General features: G+C 39.3%; 2 protein-coding genes across 7 annotated transcripts in view; both read right to left on the bottom strand.

Annotated features, from left to right (window-relative positions):
• The window catches only part of ASPM (assembly factor for spindle microtubules), a 59,312-nt gene extending 56,101 nt beyond the window's left edge, over positions 1-3,211 (bottom strand). For all 5 annotated transcript variants that reach the window (XM_049857826.1, XM_049857829.1, XM_049857825.1 and 2 more), the window contains exon 1: positions 2,682-3,211. In XM_049857826.1, coding sequence (XP_049713783.1) covers positions 2,682-2,978 — 297 coding nt within the window. In that variant the 5' untranslated portion in view covers positions 2,979-3,211. The remainder of the gene's footprint in view (positions 1-2,681) is intronic.
• Positions 3,212-9,741: 6,530 nt separating this feature from the next.
• ZBTB41 (zinc finger and BTB domain containing 41) overlaps positions 9,742-25,949 on the bottom strand; it is a 60,203-nt gene continuing 43,995 nt past the window's right edge. For both annotated transcript variants that reach the window (XM_049857832.1, XM_049857831.1), the window contains exons 10-11: positions 25,445-25,533; positions 9,742-18,147 (exon numbers count right to left, since the gene is read on the bottom strand). In XM_049857832.1, coding sequence (XP_049713789.1) covers positions 17,492-18,147; positions 25,445-25,533 — 745 coding nt within the window. In that variant the 3' untranslated portion in view covers positions 9,742-17,491. The remainder of the gene's footprint in view (positions 18,148-25,444; positions 25,534-25,949) is intronic.

Below are 25,949 nucleotides of genomic sequence, written 5' to 3' on the forward strand. Positions count from 1 at the left end.
GCAGGTACTAGGATTATGCATATTTTACAGATGACATGGCTGAGTCCAGAAAGCTTTAAGTATCTTGTCCAAAGTCAGACAGCTGGTAATTAGAAGTCCTGGGCTTCAAACCAGTTCCACCTGGTTCAAACTCCTGCTGAGAATTTGCATTTCCCCCACAGAAACACTGAATCAGAACCTACAGTTTAACAAGATCCCCAGGTGATTCTTGTATATAGTAAACTTTAAGAACAGCTGCTCTACTAGTGGTTCTAGAACCGGTCCCTAAACAGCAGCCTTAGCATCCTTGGTAATTTGTTAGAAGTGTAAATTCTGAGCAGAGGTTCGAACCAAAAGAACTGGTTAGGAGCCTGATTAGAACCCAGACAGTCTGACTCCATACCTTGGCAGGTAGATAGAATCACCTTTTCTTCCAAGTGCAAAACACTGACATGACAAACTCTGTGCCTGCTATTTTTCAGGGGGAAAAAAAGCTTGGGTTTTCCTTTTAAAGGTGAAACCATGTAACATGATAAAACAGCTGGTTTAAAAAAAATAAGAACAGTGAACTTTATAAAACAGTAAATTCCAAAAATAAGATAAAATACTTGAGTTCCACATTATGACAAAAGATATCAGTAAAAGTATTACGTAGTAGAAACATCTTTCCACAGAAAGGATAGGAGGGAATCATTCATAAAGCAGAACAGGGTTTAGTAAAGTCCTGAAGTTCAGATGAACTCAATAATACACAAGTCACCGGACCTCATATCAGAGCCTCTTCTTGCTGCCTTGTGAAATGGCTATTAGCCAAGTAGTTCAGACCTCCTCAGCTAATGATTTCTTTTCATGCTTTCAAGGTTCTACTCAATGAAAGTAAACCCTGGTGGCATAGTGGTTAAGGACTACCGCTGCTAACCAAAAAGGTCAGCAGTTGGAATCCACCAGGGACTCCTTGGAAACCCTATGGGGCAGTTCTACTCTGTCCTAAGGGTCACTATGAGTCAGAGTCGACTCCATTGCAATGGGTTAGGTAGGGTCGGACTCAATGAAAGGAGCCCTGGTGGCGCAGTGGCTAAGAGCTACAGCGAGCTATGCTGGTAACCAAAGTCAGCAGTTCAAATCCACCAGCAGTTCCTTGGAAACTCTATGGGGCAGTTCTACTTTGTCCTGTTAAGTCACTGTGAGTCAGAAACCACTCAATTTCAAAGGGTTTGGGTTTTTGGGTTTTTTGGTTTTACTCAATGAAAGGCCACAGCAGTCCAAATAAGAACATAAATTCTCTGGTTTTTGGTGACAGCAACGGGAACATTATGCTGACCAATGCAATGCAGTAAAAGCTAAGGGGGAGGTTCCTGAAACATTCATAAAATGAAATTTGATTGCCCATCAAAACCGCACTGACAGCAAAGGGGAAAAAGGATTAAAAAACTAATGTGTACCTACACACCACACACACCCGTTGAAAACAATCCTAGAGAGGTTTTTTTGCTCTTAGACATTTAGCCAAACCAAAGTTCAGTATTTCACTAGAAAAAGCGGTTAGCCAGACTCCAAGGATACCTATGGAAACTAAAATGCATCTTAAGGTGGCTGATAGAAAGCACTCAAAAAAGATGCTCTCACCAATGTACTCCAGGTAATCTTTTAAGAAAAAAATAAGAGTACCGATAATAAAACCGCCATTAATTTAGAACTGCAAGAGCCTTTTTCACGATGCCTGAAGTCTACTTAAAATGCATCTCTATTTAATACACAGCCCTGGTGGTGCAGTGGCTGAGTAGTTCGGCTGCTAAGCAAAATGCCGGCAGTTCGAATCCGCTCCTTGGAAATCCTATGGGGCAGTTCTACCCTGTCCTATTGGGTCGCTATGAGTAGGTCTCAGTGGTAATATGTTTTGTTTTTTTGATTTATTTAATAGGGCATGGGGACAGTAACGGTTCAGTGGTAGAATTCTCACCTGCCAGGGCAGCTGGATGACAGTGGATACACCTCAGGCGCATCCTCCACCCATCTGCCGATGGAAGCTTCCTTGCATGTTGCTGTGATGCTGACAGGGCTTCAGCGGAGCTTTCAGACTAAGATGGACTAGGAAGAAAGGGCTGGCGACCTACTTCTGCAAACTGGCCAATGAAAACCCTATGGATCACAACAGATCATGGGACGGCGCTGGACCGGGCCATTTATTCAATTATGCATGAGTGGTGCTGGCTTGGCAGCTAACAACAGCAACAACAGACAAGCCAAAAAACACTCACTGCTGTCCCGTCATCCCGACTCACAGCGACCCTATAGGATAGAGTAGAACTAACTACTCCATGGGGTTTCCAAGGCTGTAATCTTTCCTGAAGCCGAATGCCACATCTTTCTCCCAAGGAGCGGCTGGTGGGTTCTAACCGCGAACGTTCTGGTTTGCTACTGAGCGCTCAATCACTCCGCCACCAAGTCTGTATAAACGCTTTAAATATTCCGTGCGTGCATATTAATGTGCTGTCACCATCCAAATTACCCCCTACCCTGGCGTTCTCTACAGGGGCCGAGGATTCCACCCCACAGTTGATGAAAGGGAAACGACTTCGTTCTCTAAGGGTCTTTTTCAGTTCACACCCCTGTGGACGCGGGTAGCAGGAAAGATCGCGGGGAAGGTGGGCGGCTGCCGGGGGTGGGGTGCGGGTGGCGGTGGCGCCCCTCCCACGACTTACCTGCAACACAAAAGAACGCTGAGCGATGCTAAAGCCCTGGTCCGCTGCAGGGAAGCGGCTGATCTTCACTTCAGCCACCTCCTGGTTGGGATTGTCTAGGGCCAGAGACAGGGTCCGAGAGGCTCCCAGGCGAACCTCCCCGAAGCTGAGGAAAGGCGACTTGCAGAAGTGGCTGAGAGACAGGACCGGGGGGGAAGCCGCCTCCTTTTCGCCCCCGGCGCGCCGAAGCACTGCCGGCGTCCTCCGCTTAGTCGGACTCAGCTCCCAGTAGCTTGGCCCCACGCGCCGGTCCGCCATAACCGCCCGGAGGTCCCCCCCGGACCTCCCCCGAGGCTGCTGGCCGCTTCCCCTCAAGGCCGGCTGTGGAGGTCGTGAAGGGTGACTCAGCCACCGTTCTTTTCCAGCTGCCAACACTCGAAGAGAAAGGAAACAGACCCCGCACTTTGCAGACTCAAAAGAGATGCCAAACAACTGCAGCTTTCTGCTTCAGTTTAAACTTCCCGCCTCCACCAATGAGCACCTCCGGGCAGCGCCACCTGACCACAGAGCCAATCACTGAGCAGAAGCAGCCACTGGCCAATCAGGCGGCAGCGCCTAATTCAAACGATTTCACCGGGCCTCAGTGGCTCTCTGCAGCTGAAGCGGAAAACAAAAACAAAAACAAAAAAAACGGTGAAGCAATTCTGACGACTTCCTAAAACTGGATGCTTAGTAAAATTTGCTTTTAGAATTTTTATCAACAGGTTGTGTTGAAGCGAAGCGAGTAACAGAGTTTCCGGAATTAATGCAGTAATCATTGGGGTTGCCAGGCTCAAGCCTTAGAAAGTAAAATTTAATTTAGATCTCTTTTCTCACTCAACATACCCCACCAAGGATGATATGAATTTACTTGCAGCTGTTTCCTGGGGCTGAATGGGAGAAATATGAGGAAAATTAAAACGATAGTGAGTGCGAACGTGCTTATTTCAGGGACTGATCAAAACAGGGGCTCAGTAAATTTGCATTCTGATTCTTAACTCGGGATGCTGGAAACATGACACAAGATAAACAAATGAGACCCGAGATTTCCAGTCGTTCATAAGTTATTCTTTTTACAGACAATGCCTGTGAATAACTTCTTGGCTTTTTAATTGCAGTTATCTAGCACTTAGGAGTCTGGGTAGCACAAGTGGTTTGCATTGGCTGCTAATCTAGAGGTTGGCAGCTTGACTCATCCAGTGGCTCCGAGGAAAAAAGATCTGCTGAGTTGCTTCAGTAAAGATTACAGCCAAGAAAAGCCCATGAAGCGGTTCTACTGACACATGGGGTCACCAGAACTCCACGGCAGCCAGCAACAATCTAGTAGTTACTATTACAGCTTACTTAGCACGATTGTTTTAAGCACTTCACATATTTATCTCAGTCTCCACCTGAACCCTATGGGAGATCTACTATTATTTGTGTTTTACGGATGAGGAAACTGAGGGACAGAGGTTAAGTAACTTGCTTAAGGGCATACAGCTGGCTAGGAAGTGGCAAAGCCAGGATATGCACCCAGGCAGTTTGGCTCCAGTCTTGGCTCTTACCCAGTATACAACACGGCCTTTAAATTTTCTCTGGCAGACTCCTCCCCCAAAAAATCAATGTACTGATGTGCATATGGGCACACAAAACATGTAGAAAGAAAAGTCACTGGGTGGAAAAACAAAATGAGGAAGCTGAGATATAAAATTATATTCAATGACACCCCAGTTTGGCCTGAGGTTGGACCCTGTTACCTTCAACAATTTTTAAACAAATTTTTTTTTTTTAATCCTTAAGATTGATGCACAATGAAAACACTACTCTCGAAACGTAAAAATGTATACTTTTATTTTTAACAAAAATCCTAATATGAATCATTTTCAAATTTGCATAATTTACATTATTATTTCATACTGTGAATGCTATTCATCAAATGAGTGTAAATACAAAAAACCCTTTACGGTAAAAAAAATCACTCAAATGTTTGCTTCAACTCCTTTAACATGATGATAGCATAATTTTGTTCATATACAATCACACTCCACAGATTTTTTTCATAAAGCATAGCTGTTGGCTCACAATTTTAAAAAAAGAATGAACTATATCTGTAATTTTTTATTTGCCCCTCTACTTCCATTCTCCATGCTTAGATGGGTGCACACTATCCATTTAATATGTTGACACAAGTATCTGGGAATGACTTTAATAGTCTGCTAGGTTCACTGATTGAAGGCTGGATTCAACAGTGGTTTACAATTAGGATGAAATGCTGGAACTTACATTCTGTAGTGTCCAAAGGCTTGGAAAGATGGGAATGTTGGAGGGCATCTATATGTGCAACCTATTCAGCCACCCCTAAACCTACATACCTGCCCCCCCACACACAACACACAACACACAAATACTCCCTTTACCAAGGCATTAAGAAATACATTTTTGAGGGGGACTCGAACATTCTTAAGGAGGCCTGTGATAACTGTTTTCTTTGAGCCAGGAATGATGGTAAGAGATGCTATAATGAGAATGGGTTATCTTATCTCAGTGTGAATGATAGGGCCTACAAGTGATAAAGGACAGTGGCGTTTAACAGACAAGGTGGTAGCACCACAACATGCCAAGAACTGAATAGTAATTAGAGGCAGGGATCTGTGGCAATGCCTAATTGATCAAGGGATCAACAGAAATAAGATGGATAGTGTACTAAGGTTCTGTTTGACATATACATGCAGAAAAATTCTACATCTGCAGAGCAGAAATGGAGTCCACAAACCTAAAGACCCTTAACTAAGGAAAGATCCTTGCCCTTACGAGAAAAGATTCTGCAACATGGATACAACTTATTATATAGTAGTCACCATAGTAATAATTATTAGTCACCAAAAATCTACACCTACCATAAATCTTAATTCAAACTTTCTCCCAGAGAGAACTGCAGCAATTTACCAATGTAACTATGAACTGGGGAAAGGGGAATACCCAGACCTTTCCAATGGTTATTAGATTCTGTCTTTCTGCTATACTGCAGAAACCTAAAATGACACCATGGACCACCAGTCAGATGGGAGCTTATGAACACCAGGGGATAGATGGCATTTAGGACTGAATCTCTCATAGAGCACGCAGTAGGATGGGATTCATACAGTTCCAGAATACAAAATGAGAATAGATACACTTAGTAACTGACAGAATTTTCTCACTGGTCTCCAGTTCCAAGGAGTAAAGGCTATTATAAAGGGTCAAGGAGAAGCTCCTGAAACTCTCTTCCCCATCCCTCCAGGCTACAAAGTAAAAAAGCAATACTATAACTCTGAGGGAATTTCAGAGGTTAGTTTGAAGATTTGAGAGATGCAGGGATAGTGATTACAACCATATACCCACTACCTAGTTTGTATGGCTAGCACAAAAGTCAGATGGGTCCTGGAAAAATGGCAATAGATTACAGCAATTAGGTGATGATGCCAACTGCTGCTGCAGTTTCAGACCTGTTATCTTTGTACAGCACATCATCACATCCTTGCCAGCCGGTTTGCAATTATTACCTGGCAAATTCATCTAGTAAGGAAAGACTGAAGTGGTTCATATTTATGTGGTGGGATAATACTATAGCATCACATCTGAGGCAGGTTTAGAAGCAGTTATGTTAATGAATCAGGACTTAATCTATGAGATTAGGTTGTATCTTGAGTCACTCGCTTAATGCTGTCTTGGTTATCTAGTGCTGTTATAACAGAAATACCACAAGTGGATGGCTTTAACAAAGAGAAATTTATTTTCTCACAGTCTAGGAGGCTCGAAGCCTAAATTCAGGGTGCCAGCTCCAGGGGAAGGCTTTCCCTCTCTGTCAGCAATGGGGAAAGGTCCTTTTCATCAGTTTTCCCCTGGTTTAGGAGCTTCTCAGCACAGAGACTCAGGGTCCAAAGGACATGCTATTCTCCTGGCTCTACTTTCTTGGTGGTATGAGGTCACTGTGCTGAGGAGCTCCTTAGCAGGGGAAGATTGATGACAAGGACCTTCCCCTAGAGCAAAAAGAGAGAGAAAGCCTTCCCCTGGAGCTGGCAACCTGAATTCAGACTTCTAGCCTCCTAGACTGTGAAAGAATAAATTTCTGTTTGTTACAGCCATCCACTTGCGGTATTTGTTATAGCAGCACTAGATAACCAAGACAGAATTTGGTACCCAGAGAGTGGGGTGCTGCTCTAACAGATATCTAAAATGTGGATGTGGTTTTGAAATGGTGACTGGATAGAGGCTGGAAGAGTGTTAAAGTGCCTAATAGTAAAAGCCTGGATTGCCTTGAAAAGACTGTTGGTGAAATTATGGGCATCAAACACACTTCTGGACTCAGAAGGAAATGAGAAGGGCTCTTACACTAGTGATGGTGCAGATGATGGGGAGCAGCACAGAGAAACAGCACCAGCAGAGAAACGGCAGTAGCAGAACCAGGAGACCAGCGTGAGACAGCACGGGAGCCAATCCATGGAGAGAGCTGAGTGCCTTTGTGCAGGAGGCTTCCTGGTAGAGTGGGGTGCCTCAGAGCACTTATTGGTGGAGCTAAAGAGCTTTGCAACACTTGCCCCAGCAGGGCAGAAATGGGCGGTGAGGTCCAAGAGGTCTAGAGGCCAAGAAAACAGGAAGCAGAAGCTGAAGAGACAAGGAACACAAGAAGCAGACCTGCCTCTCAGTCTCAAAGGGTAGGGCCACGATCTCTGTGGTATTAAAGGTTGGAGCCATAGCCTCCTAGGTTTCAGAGATCTTCACCAACTTGGGGTTTCAGAGTGTGGGGCTGCCATTCAGAAGTGCCAGCAGGACAGCAACAGATCTGTTGCCCAAAGTTGAGCGGGTGGAGCTGTCATGCTTAAGCGGCAGAAGGATAGGGCCTGCAGGGGCCAGAAGGTGGCGTCACCACTCAGTGGAGCCACCACTCAGTGGAGCCTCCCGAATGAGAAGGAGCAGAGCTGCTGTCCCAGTGGGCCTGGAAGGTGGAGCTGAAGCCCAGGACAGAGGGCTCCCATCCAGAAACTGGAAAGTGTAGCCAACACCTAGAGTCTGGAGGGCAGGGCCATTGCACAAATGGTGCCAGAGAACAGAGGATTATTTTCAAGCTTTGAGGGCTAATGTAATATGTTCTGCTGACTTGTGTGGTGCCCTGCAATTTCTCCCATTCGTAATATCTACTTGTGCCTGTTCCACAATTGTACTTTGGAAGCAGATAACTTGTATTCCAGATTCCACAGATGAAGAACTTTTAGATTCTGGACTTAGAGTTGATTTAAGACTTCTGCTATGATATGATGGGGTGAATGCATTTTGCACGAGGCAAGGACATGGATTTTTGGGAGACCTCACACCACCAAGAAAGTAGTGCCAAGAACAGAGTGTGTCCTTTCGGGTCCCTGAGAAGCTCCTAGCCCAGGAAAAGATAGATGACAAGGACCTTCCTCCAGAGCTGACAGACAGAAAGCCTTCCCCTGGAACTGATGCCCTGAATTTGGACTTCTAGCCTCCTAGATTGTGAAAGAATAAAATTGTTTGTTGAAGCCATCCACTTGTGGTATTTCTGTTATAGCAGCACCAGATGACTAAGACAGCTACCATGCCCCAGTGCTAGTCAAGTCTGCCTATACTGTAATATTGTCCAAGGGAACCTGGATCTTCTTGATTTCTTAGAATACTGCACTGGTGCATTGCATTAAAGACATTTGCTAGTTAAACTTGGTGCGCAAGGAATAGCTGTCAAGAATTGTGAGGGTCTCAGGTTCTACACCACTTGAAAACTAACAAGTTAGCTTACCAATTTCGTCAATCCTGGCAGAAGGTAAAAGACTTGGGTTAGAGTAAAAAAGGACTTTATTACTTATGGGAAAAGTGGTAGCCAGAGTGTCAGCACCCCCTAGCCCCTAAGTCACATGGGGACAATACAAAGAGCCTGTACACACAGCGGATTGCATTACACGAGAGGATCACATTGAACTTGGGAATTAACTGTTCTTATAGCACATTGTCAGGGTAGGAGGGGAGACATTACCTTATCCATCAAGATTTCTCACTGCAAACACAGTCCCGAAAGACGGCCTGAGTACAGAGTAGACAGTGCCTCTTGGCAAACCCAGCAAGAACATTAAGGGTTGTTCAGGGCCCATGGTGAACTGCCACTCCCAAGAGTCGCAAGAACTCTACACGCTGGTGGTAAAACAAATGCAGGCCAGAAGGTGGGAGATAAAGTAGGACAAAATTCAGGGCTTTACCACATTGTTTTTGGCTATTAAATGGTCGGAGATAGGCTGATGTATCCCTTCTAAAATGAGAGGCAACTTGCTGTACTTTTGAACCATTTGGAAGTCCTCATTAGACTTGGGGAGCCCTTGTGGTAAACTGGTTAAAAGCTTGGCTGCTAACCAAAAGGTCGGCAGTTTGAGTCCACCAGCCACTCCTTGGAAATCCTAGGGGGCAGTTCTACTCTGTCCTGTAGGGTCACTATGAGTCGGAATTGACTCGAAGGCAATGGGTTTTAGATTTTGGAGGCAGCACGTACCTTACTAGGACATGTCTCTCCATCCCATTTACCTAGTAACTCTAAGACTATTTTTGAGTTGTATCCACGTTACAGGTTCCCTTCTCATAGAGGCAAGACTCATAGGGCCCTGCTACTTATACCATATAGCAGAGACAAAGAACAGAGCCTCTGGAAAGTTTTAATACAGGCATCACAGCATAAAACTCCAGATTTGGGAGTAAAGATATGCCCTCTTCTGCAGTCAAGCAAGCATCTACCATTTGAAAAGCAGCTCCTGGGTTTGCTACTGGATCATGGTAGACACTTGAGTAAGTGGCTGTGTGATCCAAACTGCTCATCGACAACTTTCTAATCCAGGGGACCAGCAAACTATGGCCTGCAGCATAAATCTGGAACACACTCTATATTTTCATAAATAAAATTTTGTTGGAACATAGCCACATCCATTCATATTATCTATGGCTGCTTTCTGAATACAAAGAGTTGAGTAGTTGTGACTGATACTGATACTTTACAAAAAAGTTTGCTGGTGCCTGTTCTAATCCAAAGAACATAAACTTGGATGTGGCAAACAAAACTCCATTATAAAACAAAACTGGCATATACAAGACCAGAACAGAGCAGGCCAAATACACAAGTAAGCTGTACAAACAGGTGACTAATATCTCCTCCCGCTACTTCCCATCAGTCTATACCCATGAAAACCAGGGGTTCCTTATTACTGTTTCACAGAGGGGGGAAAAAAGCCTGGTTTATGTACGTATCTCTATGATAGTCCAGATATGAGTAAGAGAAAACAAAATGGAAAGCTGGGGACAAGTAGGAGGACATATAAATGGACCTCTCAAAATAAGTGGAATGTTAAGAAATGTGTATCCCAGGTAAATGCCCATCACAGACCATCTATGGCAGAGGACCTCCATTATCAGGTAAACAAAACCTATCCCGTAGATGTCAGCCTCTTTCTTCAGCCACCCCACTAATCGCCCTGTGAACCCATTTACAAAGAGGTCATGGTAGCAGGGATGGAGGCCACAAATGACCTCAAATATGGTCTCCCCCTTACCAAAACTAATCTGATACACCACTGCTGAGTGCTCAACCTACGACAAGGGCCAACACTCAACTCCCAATGACTCCGTTCTGCACTGGGACCAGCCGGTTACCTGTGGCAGGTTGGTCCCATTAAACCCTTTCTATCACAGAAAGGGCAATATTTTGCCTCTCCGAGATAGTTGCATATTTTGAGCACAGCGTCTCCACTATCCATGGGTTTACAGAATGCTTTCTCTCTAACCAATGTATCTGTGATGGTTTTAAAAATATGTTCAAAAGTTCTTTGTTACTCCTGTCTTCAAGAGGGGAAGCTTCTTAGTTTGTTTCCCTTGAGTATGGGCTGGACTTAAGTGACTCACTTCTGACAAACTGATTATGGCAGAAGTGGTGAACTATCACTTCAAATACTAGGTTATAGACTGCAACTTCCATACGGGACATTCTCCCTTATTCTTTCTCCCTCTCTTAGATCACTTTCTTGGGGAACTAGCTGCCATACCCCTAGGCAGCCCTGTGCTGAGGCCTTGTAGTAAGAAATTGAGGCCAACTGCCAGGTGATGTTGGAAGCAAACCTGCCCCCATTCCACCAGTTTTCAGCCCTGATTAACACCTGGACTGCAACCTCATGAGAAACTCTGAGCCAGAACCACCCAGCTAAGCCACTGCTTGACCCTTGACCCACAGAAACTGAGGTAACAAATTTTTGTTTTAAGACACTAAGTTTGGTGTCATTTGTTACACAGCAATAGATAACTAACACAGATTTTGGAATCTAAAAGTGGGGTGTTGCCAAAACAAATACCTAAAAATGTGGGAGTGGTTTTGGAACCAGACAGTGGCTAGAGGCAGGAAGGATTCTGAGGAACATGTTAGAGAAAGCCTAATAGCCTTGAATAGACTGCAACCTCACAAGGGACCCTGAACCAGAACAGCCCAGCTAATCTGCTCTCCAATTCCTAAATCACAGAAACTGAGATAATAAATGCTTGTTTTAAGCTACTTAGTTTTGGGGAAGTTTGTTACATAGCAATAGATAACTGAGCATCCTACACAACATTACCTCCAAAGAGAAGACTTATTTTGCAAAAATGGGCTCACGCTTATAGAACTTACTGGTCTTCCAATGCTCAAAAGCAGCTGCCTTGATAGAATAGAGAATGGCCTGTTGTTGACTCAGTTATGGTACCAGATAAGAGACAGCACGCTGCATAGCATAGAGTTTATGCCTTAAACCACCAACCGTCTCTCCTATGGCCAAAATGTGTGGGTCTGGGAATGAACGGAACAGACGTAGAAGAGGCCACTCTGTTATTCCTAATTACAGATCAATGGACTTTTGCCACATTCCGATTTCCCTCCAAAAACAGCACAATATGACCACTTCAAGCAATATTAGTCTCTATTAATACTTGAATCTATATTAAATAGCCATTTGAAAACCATTAAATAGCTTAATACATTTAACATATAAAATATTTTTAATATCCAGGTTGTGACAAACACATAAAATGTAAATAAACGTGCCCCATGATACTTGGCTTTCCATCTCTTCACGGTCTTTGCATTCTGTTCTTAAGGAGGCATGCAGTGTACTGCACTCCCACACTATGAAAATGTAATTCAGTAAAACCTAGGTATGCTTTATTAGGACCAAAGAACTTTACATTTATTTTAAATATCAAAACAAAACAAAGGACTGGTTCAATATACAATACACTTGCTATTCTTCAGAGAACTGAGTTTTTCTATAAAGACATTTATACTTAAACATGAGACAACCTAAATATGTACAAAACTCACAAGATACTTTACACACAGTTGACAAAATGGTAAATTCTGATATTTTAGATTGTTTTGTTTATAATTGCTTTTAAGTGTCTTTATTAATTAAAAACCAAAAGTACGATTTGAGACTCAAACCTCAGTTTAAGAACATTTCCACTTTAATGTACATCATAAATCCCTTTAATTGGAACATTTAATACACAACACAGAGCAGCTAAATGCAAAATGCCCACCTCTGTACCCATTTTTTTTGGCAGCCACACTCATCAACTGTAATAGTTTTATCTGTAGGGATAAAAATTGTCTGCTGGGAGTAAGAACTTTGTAATTACACCACAGTACACTGCTCAGCTTTAAAGCAAGCAGGAATACCAAGCCAACAGGCCCAATAACAAGGCGTGTACATGCTTTTCATTCAAGAAACGTTCCAGAATCTCCACCAGTAATGCAAACACTGAAATTACCTCTTTACCCAATAATTTGGGGGGAAAAAAGTTATGCCCATCTTTGTATAAGCTCTATGTTCTGAATATAATCCTTAATTTCTCTTTATATAAATGGCTGCTGGGGCTAAATTAACACAGCTTGGGGATTTTCATTAGCCACAGCCTTAAGATTATTATACACCAAATTCAAACATGAAGAGTAAATAAAAACATAAGCATTCTCTCTACCAAAACGTTCTTTCTCTCATTATCCACACAACCTAATCCTCTTATTTCTATCTTATTCTGTTTCCAAAGAGGAAGAACAGAAAGCATGCTAGAATTATTTAAGTAGAAATTTTAGGGGAAATAAGGGGAGAGGGGCTCCTTTTCCCTATTAAAAAAAAACAAAAAACTGCAGACTATATCCATAGAGAAATGTGCAAAAGAGGAAGATTAAGGAAGAACTGTTCGTAGTTCCTAGAAATTGGTTATAAAATTAATCTCATTATCCATCATTCTAACAGCAAGTAACATTTCACATTAACGCTCAAGTTTTAGGTTAGAAATGCTACTTATTCCTTTAATTAGAGAATACATTTTTAGTCATTTTAAATTTGGCACTGACTTCATTTAAGAGTCCTAATTTTTCCTGAGTTCATCAAGTTGTATGTTGTTATGTGTTGGTTGGAATGTTGCTGCTCCTAATGAGACACTCATATCAAACCATAACCTCTTGTTCAGTTTTAGGCAAACTGAAATAAGAAGCTGTTTAGTGCAGAGCGGTGTGGTTATGGCACCTGGTTCCTGATGGAAGCCAAAAAACAAAAACAAAACAAGGGGCGGGGGGGGGGAGGGGACACGGACAGAGAGGCAGACACACAACTCTTATTTTATTTGTCAGGCTCCTGTAATAAACATCTAGAGCCATGCCCAGGAGTGGCTTCATAGTAGCTATAAAGGCCACACTACAGATAAAATATTATGATGTATAAATCACACATGAAAATATTCACACTAGTACTTAGTGATAGTTTTCCTACATACAGCAACCTAAAAAAAAAAAAAAAAAAAAAGTGCTACCTAACCAGCAGGTAACATATAACATAAGACCCATGACAACAGCAACAAAAACAATCATTTATTAACAAGTTCAACCTAGGCAGCAGAATCAACTCTAAGCAACTATAACACATTGAAAAGGCTTACAAAACATTCAATCCAGAAAAAGACCGGATATAAAAGGACACTGTCAGAGAGCTAATGCCCCAAATCTGACTTTTCGCCAATGATTTATTAGAGTGATGTGGTGGGAAGAACATTCAAACTCATAAACATATCACTTTGTGTTTTTAATTTGACTGTAATTATAGAGTGAAAAGCAATCAATGATATTTAAATTATTAGCCCTTAACTAACAGTTTACAGTCACCCAACAAATATGTTTTGACACTGTTTAAGGTTGATAGAAAATTATTAGTGTACCTATTTCATGACCTACCATCACTTAAAAAGGAAGTCACTTAATAAAGCACCAGTTTAAAATCCTATTTTTGCTAGTCCTCTGCCAGCAATAAATGCCTAAGTTACTTAAAAGAATACAAAGACCACTATTTTTATAGTTGTTGGTTAAATCTTGCTGGCATGAGCAACAAATCCTAACTTTAAATGGTATCTTAGGCTGCAAAACAGGTGGGGTTTGTTACAAAAATAACCTCAACTTGACTTAAAAAAAAATTCTAAGGCAAAAATCATTTAATAGTGTAGTGTAAAACAGAAGCTTATTGTTTAACATTTAATAGTGTCCATTTAAATGATTTAACATTCAGTTAAGGAAAACTTGAGTATTCTTACTTGTAATTGGCTTGTCAGTGTGAGTATTCCTAGAGTATTTTTGTCTGCTCTTATTTGTATACACATAAACACAGACATGTAATACTTAAGTCTGTTTTCAAACTAACAATATTAAAAAAAAAAAATCCATAATCCTAGGTTATCCACTGTGCTTCTTTGGACAAGTATTTATTGACACAACAAAGAATTTAAATTATTTTAAACTATTTAACACCTACTAAAATTCTTTGGTGCACATAAGTAAAAACCGATTAGGTTAACAAATTTCTGCACTTGATAAATTATCCAATTTACAGGTTAAGTGCTAACTGCTATCAGCTAAAAATAATTAAAACAATAAATTATGATCATAAAATAAAAAATTCTGAGTGAGGCTAATGTAGCTGCAAGATTCAAAATTTTAAATATAGTTACAGAAATAATGGATTTCAGAGTTACTGGAACATTTATCCAAAATACTCCAAATCAAACATTACAAAAGGTCAACTGAAAAGAGTAGGCCTCATGTATTTTTTGTGCCAACTTCAAAAACTCATATACATTCAGTTTGCCCAAATCCACAAGGTTTTCACAATTTTAAAATTTCTTATATTTTTGAGAATAAGAGGCAGGTTTTTTTTTTTTTTTGCCCTCTGAGATTGTTCATAAGAATTATACTACCTCTTCAAGATTAAACGAGAGAATACGGTGCCTGGCACACAGTAAGCACTCATTAATGTTAGTTTTCTTTTCCTACTAGTGGCTCTGCCACTTCTTAACCACGTAAGTTTAACTAAGTCCCTTCTCTCAATCTCAGATTCTTCATTTCTAAAATGGGAATCCAGCATGACCTTTCTATTTTAGAGCTGGTTATAAGGTTCAAACGAGATAACACACATGAAAGCACTTTATAAAACAGTAAATCACTATAAAACTTTAAGTTATTTACAATAACTAAATACAATTATATTTCACTTTACAATAAGAGATGTATTCCAGAAAAGCTCTATGTAAACCGGTTCCTACAAATTAAATCATATATTTAAAGCATTAGGACATTATTATTAAAAGAACCCTCAAGCAAATACCTGCAAAATGAACGTTTTTTTTTTTTTTCAATGTGAAAAGGCAACACCCTCTTTTTTTCTGCCACCAAACTTATCATATACCATACACACATATATATGCCATTTACCTTTTTAGAAGTCTACACTTTTCTACACTGGCTTATATATAAGGCAGGGTACATTTTTAGGTATGATTTCTTTTCACCATGTTAAGGTTTTTAGTTAAAATCTTGTCTTTATGATAAAAATCACAAAGAAATGTAGGCTTTAAAGTCAATTTGACAGACTAACAGACTAATAGTACCTCATATAGTCAAGCTCAATTATGCTAGTACCCCGGATATAACATTTCCACACAAAAGTAAATAAAAATGCCTAAAAAGAAGAATCAACACATTAACTATGTCCACTGGTTGTAAGATAATTACAACCAAACCCTTATAGTAAGTGAGGCAAAACTCAGGTTGGTTTTATTATTCATATGAGCTACTTTGGTTAAATGCCTCAATTCACAACATTTTTTTCTTGTTTTCTCTTCACTAGTATGGTGAATGTCCCTGTAAAGTACCTCCATTTGTTAAGTGCTTCAGCAAACAATTTTCCCATTAAGTGGTTTTATTTTATTAATTAAAAGTTCATTATTTTACTTGTGATTTTTTTCACAAGGGCTGAGCCTAACTTTACAGTTTACATGAAGAAAGTGCTTAAAGCAATTAGGAGTGTAAACAAGACTGAAAGGGAAAACTTTCAAAATTGTTATTTTCCAGTAGTTTACATACAGACGACATGCTAATAATTAATCATCCTGACCTATTCTAATCCTTCAAGCAACTACTAGGAAACATCATCCTTCTAGTTTGAGTTTAAACTGACTTGAAAATATTGAAAGTGCACATTTTTTAATTTTGGTTGGCTTTTCCCTCAATTAATTTTAATCAGTGAGGTTTTCCTGTAACTGCTATTTCCTTTCACCAAGTCCTCAACTTCTGTCTCACAGAAAATAAAAAATCAAGGGTAATTACAGACATTATGCTTATGTGAAAAGCAAAAATAAAAACCTGTATTACATGTAAATCTGAATACAAGTAGTGGTTCCATTTAAATAAAGTAAACAATATTCAGTTTAGTTAAGACACAAATTTTGGCATCTTTTCTAACAAAATAATTACACATGAAATACTCAGGTTCTGTTTCCCAAAGTTTCAGTCAGCAAAGGTAAATGAAACCAAGGGTGGTTTGTTCAACTAAATTTCACTAATGAGTTTATAAGTGCTCCTCTTTTAGTGAATAAAGATAAATGCTGGACATACTATTAATGTTTCTGAAATATAAGGCAAAATACAAGAGGTGAACTTACCTTGAAAGAGATAGAGTTAAAACTTTTGTATTTCTCTTCTAACACATTTTCAACTTGTATAATTTAGTGCTTTACATTTCTTGTAATAATAGAGGCAAAAACCAACTATCTAGATAATTTTTTCAATACTACATGTCATTTAAAGAGACTAATCTTACATTAGTGAGCTTTCTGGCCTTGGTTTTGTCATAAGTTTAAGGAATAATGATAATCTGGAATTATGGACAGATGGGAAGCAACAGAGAAATAGCCAACACTTCCTTATAAATTCAAATGCCTAACTGCAATTTCCAAAAAAAAAAAAAATCTGGATGAAATACTAATGAAACTTCAGCACAGTTGCAATTAGCAACATATCCTCTTTGTTTCTTTCTTAAAGGCTTCATGCTGCTTAAACTTTTTCGGATGACAGGAAAGGGAGAACAGAGGGACGAGATTATAGAACAAAAATTTTCACTAATAAAAAAAAAAAAAGACCCTTATAATGTCAGCAGCTAATAATTCTGAAAAGTTTGAGATACCGTTAAAAATTCGCACTAATCTTTAAAAATCTTAAAACTGTTCACTTTGAATATTAGGCCTTAAAATATGTCCAAATATTCTTATGTTCAATAAACATATATATATATATTTTGATTTGAAACTGTTCTGAGGACTTGAGAAGGTAGAGAAAAGAAAAAAGTAGCAGCCCTAGTAATTTAAAAGCCATCAGCTCTTGGCTACCATTAGCATACAACCATTCAAAAAGTCTGTGGAATGTTTAGATTTACTCATGAATGATGCTCATTACTAGAAATATTTTGTACAGCAGTAGTGTTATCAAGCCCCAGTAATGTTCCAAGGTAAGACTGTTCTCTAGGATCTAGCATTTGTTCGGGTCGGACTGGATGAACTATATTTGCAGGTTGAGGAGTAAGCGTATATTTTTCCAAGAAAGCTAAATCAGCTGCTCGTGGATAATCTGTTGATTGTGGCTGTGGAGGAAGGATCTCGTGAGAAGATGGTGGAAGTGTAGTAGTATGATGCACGAGATCACTCTGAGTGTCAGGCATCTGAACTGGAACCAATGTTACTGGAACACATACTTCAGCAGACACATTCTGTAACATATTCTTGGCTTCTGATTGATAAACTTTGGTCTGGCCCACATATTGTTTCGTTTCTGCTTGAAAAATTTTATCATCAGATGAGTACTCTACTGGCAACGATACAAGTTTTTCCTCAGAGGTACCCAGAGGGTCGTCAGGAGATTTTATGCCGTGAACATGGTCAATGTGGTATTTCAGCTTGTCTTTCCGTTTAAATGTTGCATCACAGTGCTGACAGTTGAAAGGTCGAGCATCAGAATGAATAACTAGGTGTTTTGTTAAAGTTTTCTTAATTCTAAAAGACTGATTGCAAATTTGACACTTGTATGGTTTTTCACCTGTAAGGACGAAAGTGAAATTAAGCGTAAAATGCACTCACTCGATAAGATAATGATTTAAAGCAGCAAATTCTCCAGGTGAATACTTATAAGTATGTAGTAACAGTAATAATATTGTACACTATTATAAATTGGTGACAGTATAGCAAGCTGGTAAAGAGAATGGGCTTAAACATCAGAAAGAGCTGGGCTTAAATTCTAGCTATTATCACTTACTAGCCACACCTTAAGCAAGCAACCCAATTTCTAGGACTAGTTTTCTTACCTGTAATACGGAGGGATAACAGTACCCATCTCATAAATAACAACAACAAAAAAGGCTAAACCCACCGTCACCAAGTCGATTCCAACTCTAGCAAACCTAAAGGACAGGGTAGAACTGCCCCCATTAAACCTATCTCATAGAGTTGGTGAACAGACTAAATGAGAACATGAAGTAACAGCACTTAGCACTGTACCTGGCACATGATAAGTGTTGCCTAGGCTATTACTATGCCTATTTTTATCCCTTGATTTCATTTCCACTATGCTGTTGTTAGTTGCCATCAAGTCGGCCCCTGACTCATGGCGATTCCATGTGCAATGGAACAAAACACTGACTGGTCCTGTGCCACCCCCATGACTGGCTGCAGATCAAACCATTGTGATCCACTGGATTTTCACTGGCTGATTTTTGGAAGTAGATCACCAGGCCTTTATTCCTAGTCTGTCTTAGTCTGAAAGTTCCACTGAAACCTGTTCAGCATTATAGCAACATGCAAGCCTCCACTCACAGGTGGTACTTATGCATGAGGTGCATTGGCTGGGAATCAAACATTTTCAGACAAACATAACGTAAGAGTATTTGGTGACATCAGATTTGCACTAAAAGAAATACCAATGTGTGTTCTTCATGTAGATGGAAAATAATTCCAGACGGAAGAATGGTAATGCAGGAAGGAATGAACAGAAAAAGGTAAATACATGGTTAAATTTAAATAAACATTGGTTATGGAAAACAAAAATAACAATGTCTTATATGGTTTAAAATACATGTAGAATTAAAATACATACAATGCATAAAATGTAGGAAGGAAATGTGAGTATTGTAAAAGTCTTTACATTGTCTAGAAAGTGATGAAGAACTAATTTAACACAGACTCTAATTTCGTAAAGAGGACACAAAAAGAACCTAACTATAAAGAAAAAGCTGATACATACATACATATATATATATATACACACACACATATATACCCAACAATAAACTCATATCCAGACTATATAAAGAACTCCTACAAATCAATCAGAATCTGATTTAAGAAAATGAGCAAAATAATTAACCAAGTACTTCACAAAAGTGAATATCCAAATGGCCAATAAGCATGTAGAAAAATGCTCAACATTAATACTTATGACAGATGCAAATTAAAGCCATTTTGAGATAGTACTACATATCCATTAGAATGGCTAAAAGTAAAAACAAAACAAAAGGACGAGACCAAGAGCTGGTGAAAATGTGGAGCAACTGGAATTCTCACACTCTCCTGGTAGAGATGTAAATGGGTACAACTACTTTGGAAAACTGTTTAGTAGTGTCTACTAAAGTAGAACATATACTATGAGCCAGCAATCTCATGGCCAGGTACGTATGCAAATGAATGTATATGATATGAAAAGGCATGGACAAGAATGTTCAGGGCAACTTTATTCATAATAGACCAAACTAGATATAAACCATGTGTCTGTCCATCAAAGTGTAATGGATAGATAAATTGTGGTATATTCACATGAAAAGAAAAAGGAACAAACCACTACTACATGCAACAACACGGCTAAGTCTTCTACACAGAATACTAAATAAAAGAAGCCAGACACAAAGGAGTGCGTACTGTATAATTCCATTTATATGAAGAGGGAACTGGCAAAACTGGCAAAATAGTGATTATCTTTGAAAAGAGGTTACTGACTAGAAGGGGCCACAGGGAATGTATCTGGAGTACTGGTAATGCTCTCTACCATGATTTAAGTAGTGGTTACATGGATGTATTCATTTACAAAAATATACTGGATTGTTCATTAAAAATTCTGCACATTAGATGACATGATCTTATACACAGAAAACCCTAAGGAATCCTCCAGAAAACTACTGAAACTAATAGAGGAGTTTGGCAGAGTTTCAGGTTACAAGATAAACATACAAAAATCACTTGGATTCCTCTACATCAACAAAAAGAACACCAAAGAGGAAATCACCAAATCAATACCATTCACAGTAGGCCCCAAGAAGGTAAAATACTTAGGAATAAATCTCACCAAAGATGTAAAAGACCAATACAAGGAAAACTACAAAGTACTAGTGCAAGAAACTAAAAGGGAGCTACATAAGTGGAAAAACATACCTTGCTCATGGACAGGAAGACTTAACATAGTAAAAATGTCTATTCTACTAAAAGCCATCTATATATACAAGGCACTTCTGATCCAAATTTCAATGACATTTTTTAATTTGATGGAGAAACAAATCACCAAATTCATATGGAAGGGAAAGAAGCCTCGGATAAGCAAAGCACTACTGAAAAAGGAGAACCAAATGGGAGGCCTCACTCTACCTGATTTCAGAACCTATTATACAGCCACAGTAGTCAAAACAGCCTGGTACTGGTACAACAACAGACACATAGACCAGTGGAACAGAATTGAGAACCCAGATATAAATCCATCCACATATGAGCAGCTGATATTTGACAAAGGCCCAGTGTCAGTTAATTGGGGAAAAGATAGTCTTTTGAACAAATGGTGCTGGCATAACTGGATATCCATTTGCAAAAAAATGAAACAGGACCCATACCTCACACCATGCACAAAAACTAACTCCAAGTGGATCAAAGACCTAAACGTAAAGACTAAAACGATAAAAATCATGGAAGAAAACATAGGGATAACATTAGGAGCCCTAATACAAGGCATAAACAGAATACAAAACATTACCAAAAATGACAAAGAGAAGCCAGATAACTGGGAGCTCCTAAAAATCAAACACCTATGCTCATCTAAAGACTTCACCAAAAGAGTAAAAAGACCACCTACAGACTGGGAAAGAATTTTCAGCTATGACATCTCTGACCAGCGCCTGATCTCTAAAATCTACATGATTCTGTCAAAACACAACCACAAAAAGACAAACAACCCAATCAAGAAGTGGGCAGAGGATATGAACACACACTTCACTAAAGAAGATATTCAGGCAGCTAACAGATACATGAGAAAATGCTCTCAATCATTAGCCATTAGAGAAATGCAAATTAAAACTACGATGAGATTCCATCTCATTCCAACAAGGCTGGCATTAACTCGAAAAACACAAAATAATAAATGTTGGCGAGGCTGTGGAGATACTGGAACACTTATACACTGCTGGTGGGAATGTCAAATGGTACAACCACTTTGGAAATCTATCTGGTATTTCCTTAAAAAGCTAGAAATAGTACTACCATACGACCCAGAAATCCCACTCCTCAGAATATATCCTAGAGAAATAAGAGCCTTTACGCGAACAGATAGATGCACACCCATGTTTACTGCAGCACTGTTTACAATAGCAAAAAGATGGAAGCAACCAAGGTGTCCATCAACAGACGGATGGATAAATAAATTATGGTATATTCACACAATGGAATACTACACATCGATAAAGAACAATGATGAATCTCTGAAACATTTCATAACATGGAGGAACCTGGAAGGCATTATGCTGAGTGAAATTAGTCAGATGCAAAAAAGACAAATATTGTATAAGACCACTATTATAAGATCCTGAGAAACAGTTTAAACTGAGAAGAACACATTCTTTTGTGGTTACAAGAGGAGGGAGGCGGGAGGGTGGGAGAGGGTTATTTACTGATTAGACAGTAGATAAGAACTACTTTAGGTGAAGGGAAGGAGAACACTCAATACAGGGGAGGTGGGCTCAACTGGACTGGACCAAAAGCAAAGAAGTTTCCTGAATAAACTGAGTGCTCTGAAGTTCAGCGGAACAAGGGCACAGATTTGGGGACCATGGCTTCAGGGGACATCTAAGTCATTTGGCAAAATAAATTCTATTAAGAAAACATTCTGCATCCCACTTTGAAGTTTGGTGTCTAGGGTCTTAAACGCTAACAAGTGGCCATCTAAGATGCATCAATGAGTCTTAACCGTCCTGGATCAAAGGAGAATAAAGGACACCAAGGTCACAAGGTAATTATGAGCCCAAGAGACAGAAAGGGCCACATGAACTAGAGACTACATCATCCTGAGACCAGAAGAACTAGATGGTGCCCGGCCACAACCGATGACTGCCCTGACAGGAAGCACAACAGAGAACCCCTGAGGGAGCAGGAGAGCAGTGGAATGCAGACCCCAAATTCTCATAAAAAGACCAGACTTAATGGTCTAACTAAGGCTAGAAGAATCCCGGTGGTCATGGTCCCCAAACCTGCTGTTGGGGACAGGAACCATTCCCGAAGCCAACTCATCAGACATGGATTGGACTGGACAACCGGTTGGAGAGAGATGCTGATAAGGAGTGAGCTACCTGCATCAGGTGGACACTTGAGACTATGTTGGCATGTCCTGACTGGAGGGGAGATGGGAGGGTAGAGGGGGTAGAAACTGGCAAAATGGTCATGAAAGGAGAGACTGGAAGGAGGGAGCAGGCTGACTCATTAGGGGGAGAGTAAGTGGGAGTATGTAGTAAGGTGTATATAAGTTTGTATGTGAGAAACTGACTTGATTTGTAAACTTTCACTTAAAAAAAATTACTTAAAAAAAAAATTCTGCACATTATGTGTTATTCTTCAGTGAAAACAGCTAAAAAAATCACCTTAAATAAAAAATTCAACCACGGGTAAAAGTAAGTCCTAAATTTGTTACTGGCTTTATGCCAATTCAACTGAACGTATTATGTTTCAACAAGACAACTGTTGATGAATCGATGTAATCACTATACTCTGAAAATTACACTTGCAAAACACATAATGGATGAGAACAAGTCAGTTGTAGAAAATCTCATATACATTTTCCAATTAATTTCTCTAAATATGTGACTTTAAAAAATTCAAAGAAACTAGAGAGAAGTCATAGGAAAATACAATAAATTCATCCGTAACAAGTATTTATTGAGAACTTACTGTTCGCAAGCCCCAGGCTAGGCATTGAAGCAATTAAGTGTCCTGACCTAACCAAAACTGAAACTAATCCATTGTATCTCAGCCGGAGAACAATGAACTAACAGAAAAGGTGTGTATGGAATCCAGTTAAGGAGGTCTCAAAGAACAAAAATCCAGCAGTATATAAAAATGTACTAAGTGCACCCAGACGAGAGAAACAGAATCTGGAGAACAAAATTGTTCTGGTCATCACAGACGCACTGCTATGAAGGTAAAGATGGTTCAACAGCCTTCACCACAGCCTGCATAAACTATTCCGTAAAATTACCACATAATTTTACTCTACATCTACCAACTTTGGCAACTCTGTTTTCTTGATACTAGAAAAAGGACACTCTGGCCAGTACACATTAATTTCTAAAGCTCTGGAAGGTATGTCTATCACTATAAATCAATCAGCTGCCATTCTGGTTAATCTCTTTCAGGTAGTTATTACAAAGGACTCTTTAAAATATAACTTTCAATGCACACACAAAATTGAATTTCTGGACCTAAAGATATCAGGAACAATCTTGGGAACATGGTGACTAGTTCTTGGAATGGCCACTCTATGAAGTCCTGTCTGCGTAGTCTGCCAATCACTTTAGATGATTAGCAAACGGCAGCCCGTCGTAAGTCAAATCCAGCCTGCTGCCTCTTTTGATAAATAAAATTTTATTGAAAGACAGCCATGCTGATTTGGTTACACACTGTATATGGCTGCATTCGTGATACAGCAGACCTGAATGGCTGTGATACAGACTGTCTGGTCTGCAAAGCCTAAAATATTTACTATGTGGCTTTTTAGAGAAAAAGTTTGCTGCCACCTGCCTTAGATGATTTCTTTCTCTCATTTTGACATAGCCATAATCTTGGCCTTACTCTGTAATAGCGCTCATTTCCTCAGTTTTCAATGGGCGAAAAGACTGGTCTGTCATTCCAACTAATTATGAGATATCCAGAGATGGAAATTCCACATTGTCATTGGTCACAAACCAATTACTACAAATTAGTGTCTTCAAATATCTTAATGCAGTTACTAGGTCGGCTCCTGCTCAGTTTCTCTGCTGAATAATTCCTCAAGTTAGCAATTCTCAAATCACTGGTCTTGAATTAACCTTCTGCAGCTATCTTTTTCAAGTCATGAGTTTTACCAGGCTGATTACTTATAACTAATGTGGAAGACAGCAGTAAGATGGTTTCCTCACTTTATTTATGTATCCCCAAATGACAGCTTTCACATTTGGAGTGGGGTATAATTTTGTTTTTAACAGCATCACTATATTAGTAATAAATCCTTTAAACTCCAACTCTCTGATATTGAAACTGCCCAAGTCTAGTAATTTCCTATTCTAATATTTATGAAATCAATTATTTTTCTCTTCCAGGAAAGCAGCACAACAGAATCCATACTGAATATAAAACAAACCAATCATAAATACACAAATGGGTTTCCTAAAAAAAAAAAAAAACAGAATGGAAGGGAAGGGAAAGAAAGAGAAGGGAAGGAAGAAAGAACCCACATTTAAAAAACATTAATGTCAGAAGGACTAACGACTACAGGAAAGAATCCAACATACACTATATTTCAGGATATGACAGCATTCTCAAGAGGAAAAAAGAAAGATTTAGAAAATGATTTTGGGAAAGGAGTGAAAGCAAAGAATTCGACCACAATTACCTATAGATCACGACTGACCATGTAAAAAGGAAAACTATATATTAGTGACTGGGTAAGCAGAACTATGAGATCATATTTGAATTCTTTTAAAAGTCAAGAAAAAAACAAAAACAGCCAAAGTCTATGAAGTATCTTCAGAAAGCAGCATAGATAAAAAAGAATCATAAAACAAGCAAAAAAGGGGGAAAATGAAAAGTTGAGTAAATTGCCTATGGTAAATCATTTTCCCTAAATTCTACGAGAAAATATTCAAAAGTACTGAAGCTTATATAACAGAGCATATTGCTCCTTCATGACGTGAACTTTATTATATTATCACGTGTAAAAATCTTAATGGCAAAAAATTAAAAAATTTAACCAAGAACAACAAAATTTAAATGTCCATAATTTACTCTAGAATGATTACACAAAAATATATACAAACTTATAAAAACATACTGAGTTTTACCTGAATGTGTCCGAAAATGCATTTCCAGACTTGATTTGCCTTTAAAAATTTTCTTACAAACATCACATTGATGAAATGTAGCTTTATATCTAAAAAAAATTTAAAAAGCTTAAGTTTTTAAATATAATTTTAATAGGTATCATAATAAAAATACGCTACAACTTTATATGTAATTCTCATGTTAATAAAGCACATAACTCTGAGGGAACACAGAAACCCCCTAAGTACCAACCTTACCTCCGGTTCTTCCTCCCCCAATTATAATGAACAACAACAAAATAATCAGCTGTGGTCTAGTCAGTTTCGACTCATGGTGACCTTATGTGTCAGAGCAGAACCGTGCTCCAAATGGTTGTAAATGGCTGGTTTTTTCAGAAGCAGATCACCAGGCCTTTCTTCCAAAGTGCCTTTGGGTGGACTCCAACTGCCAACCTTTTGGTTAGCAGCAAGGCATGTTAACCGCTGGTACCACTCAAGGACAAATCTATAAGAGGTCCTTGGATTT

This window comes from Elephas maximus, chromosome 18, assembly GCF_024166365.1.
Source record: "Elephas maximus indicus isolate mEleMax1 chromosome 18, mEleMax1 primary haplotype, whole genome shotgun sequence".
NCBI lineage: Eukaryota > Metazoa > Chordata > Mammalia > Proboscidea > Elephantidae > Elephas > Elephas maximus.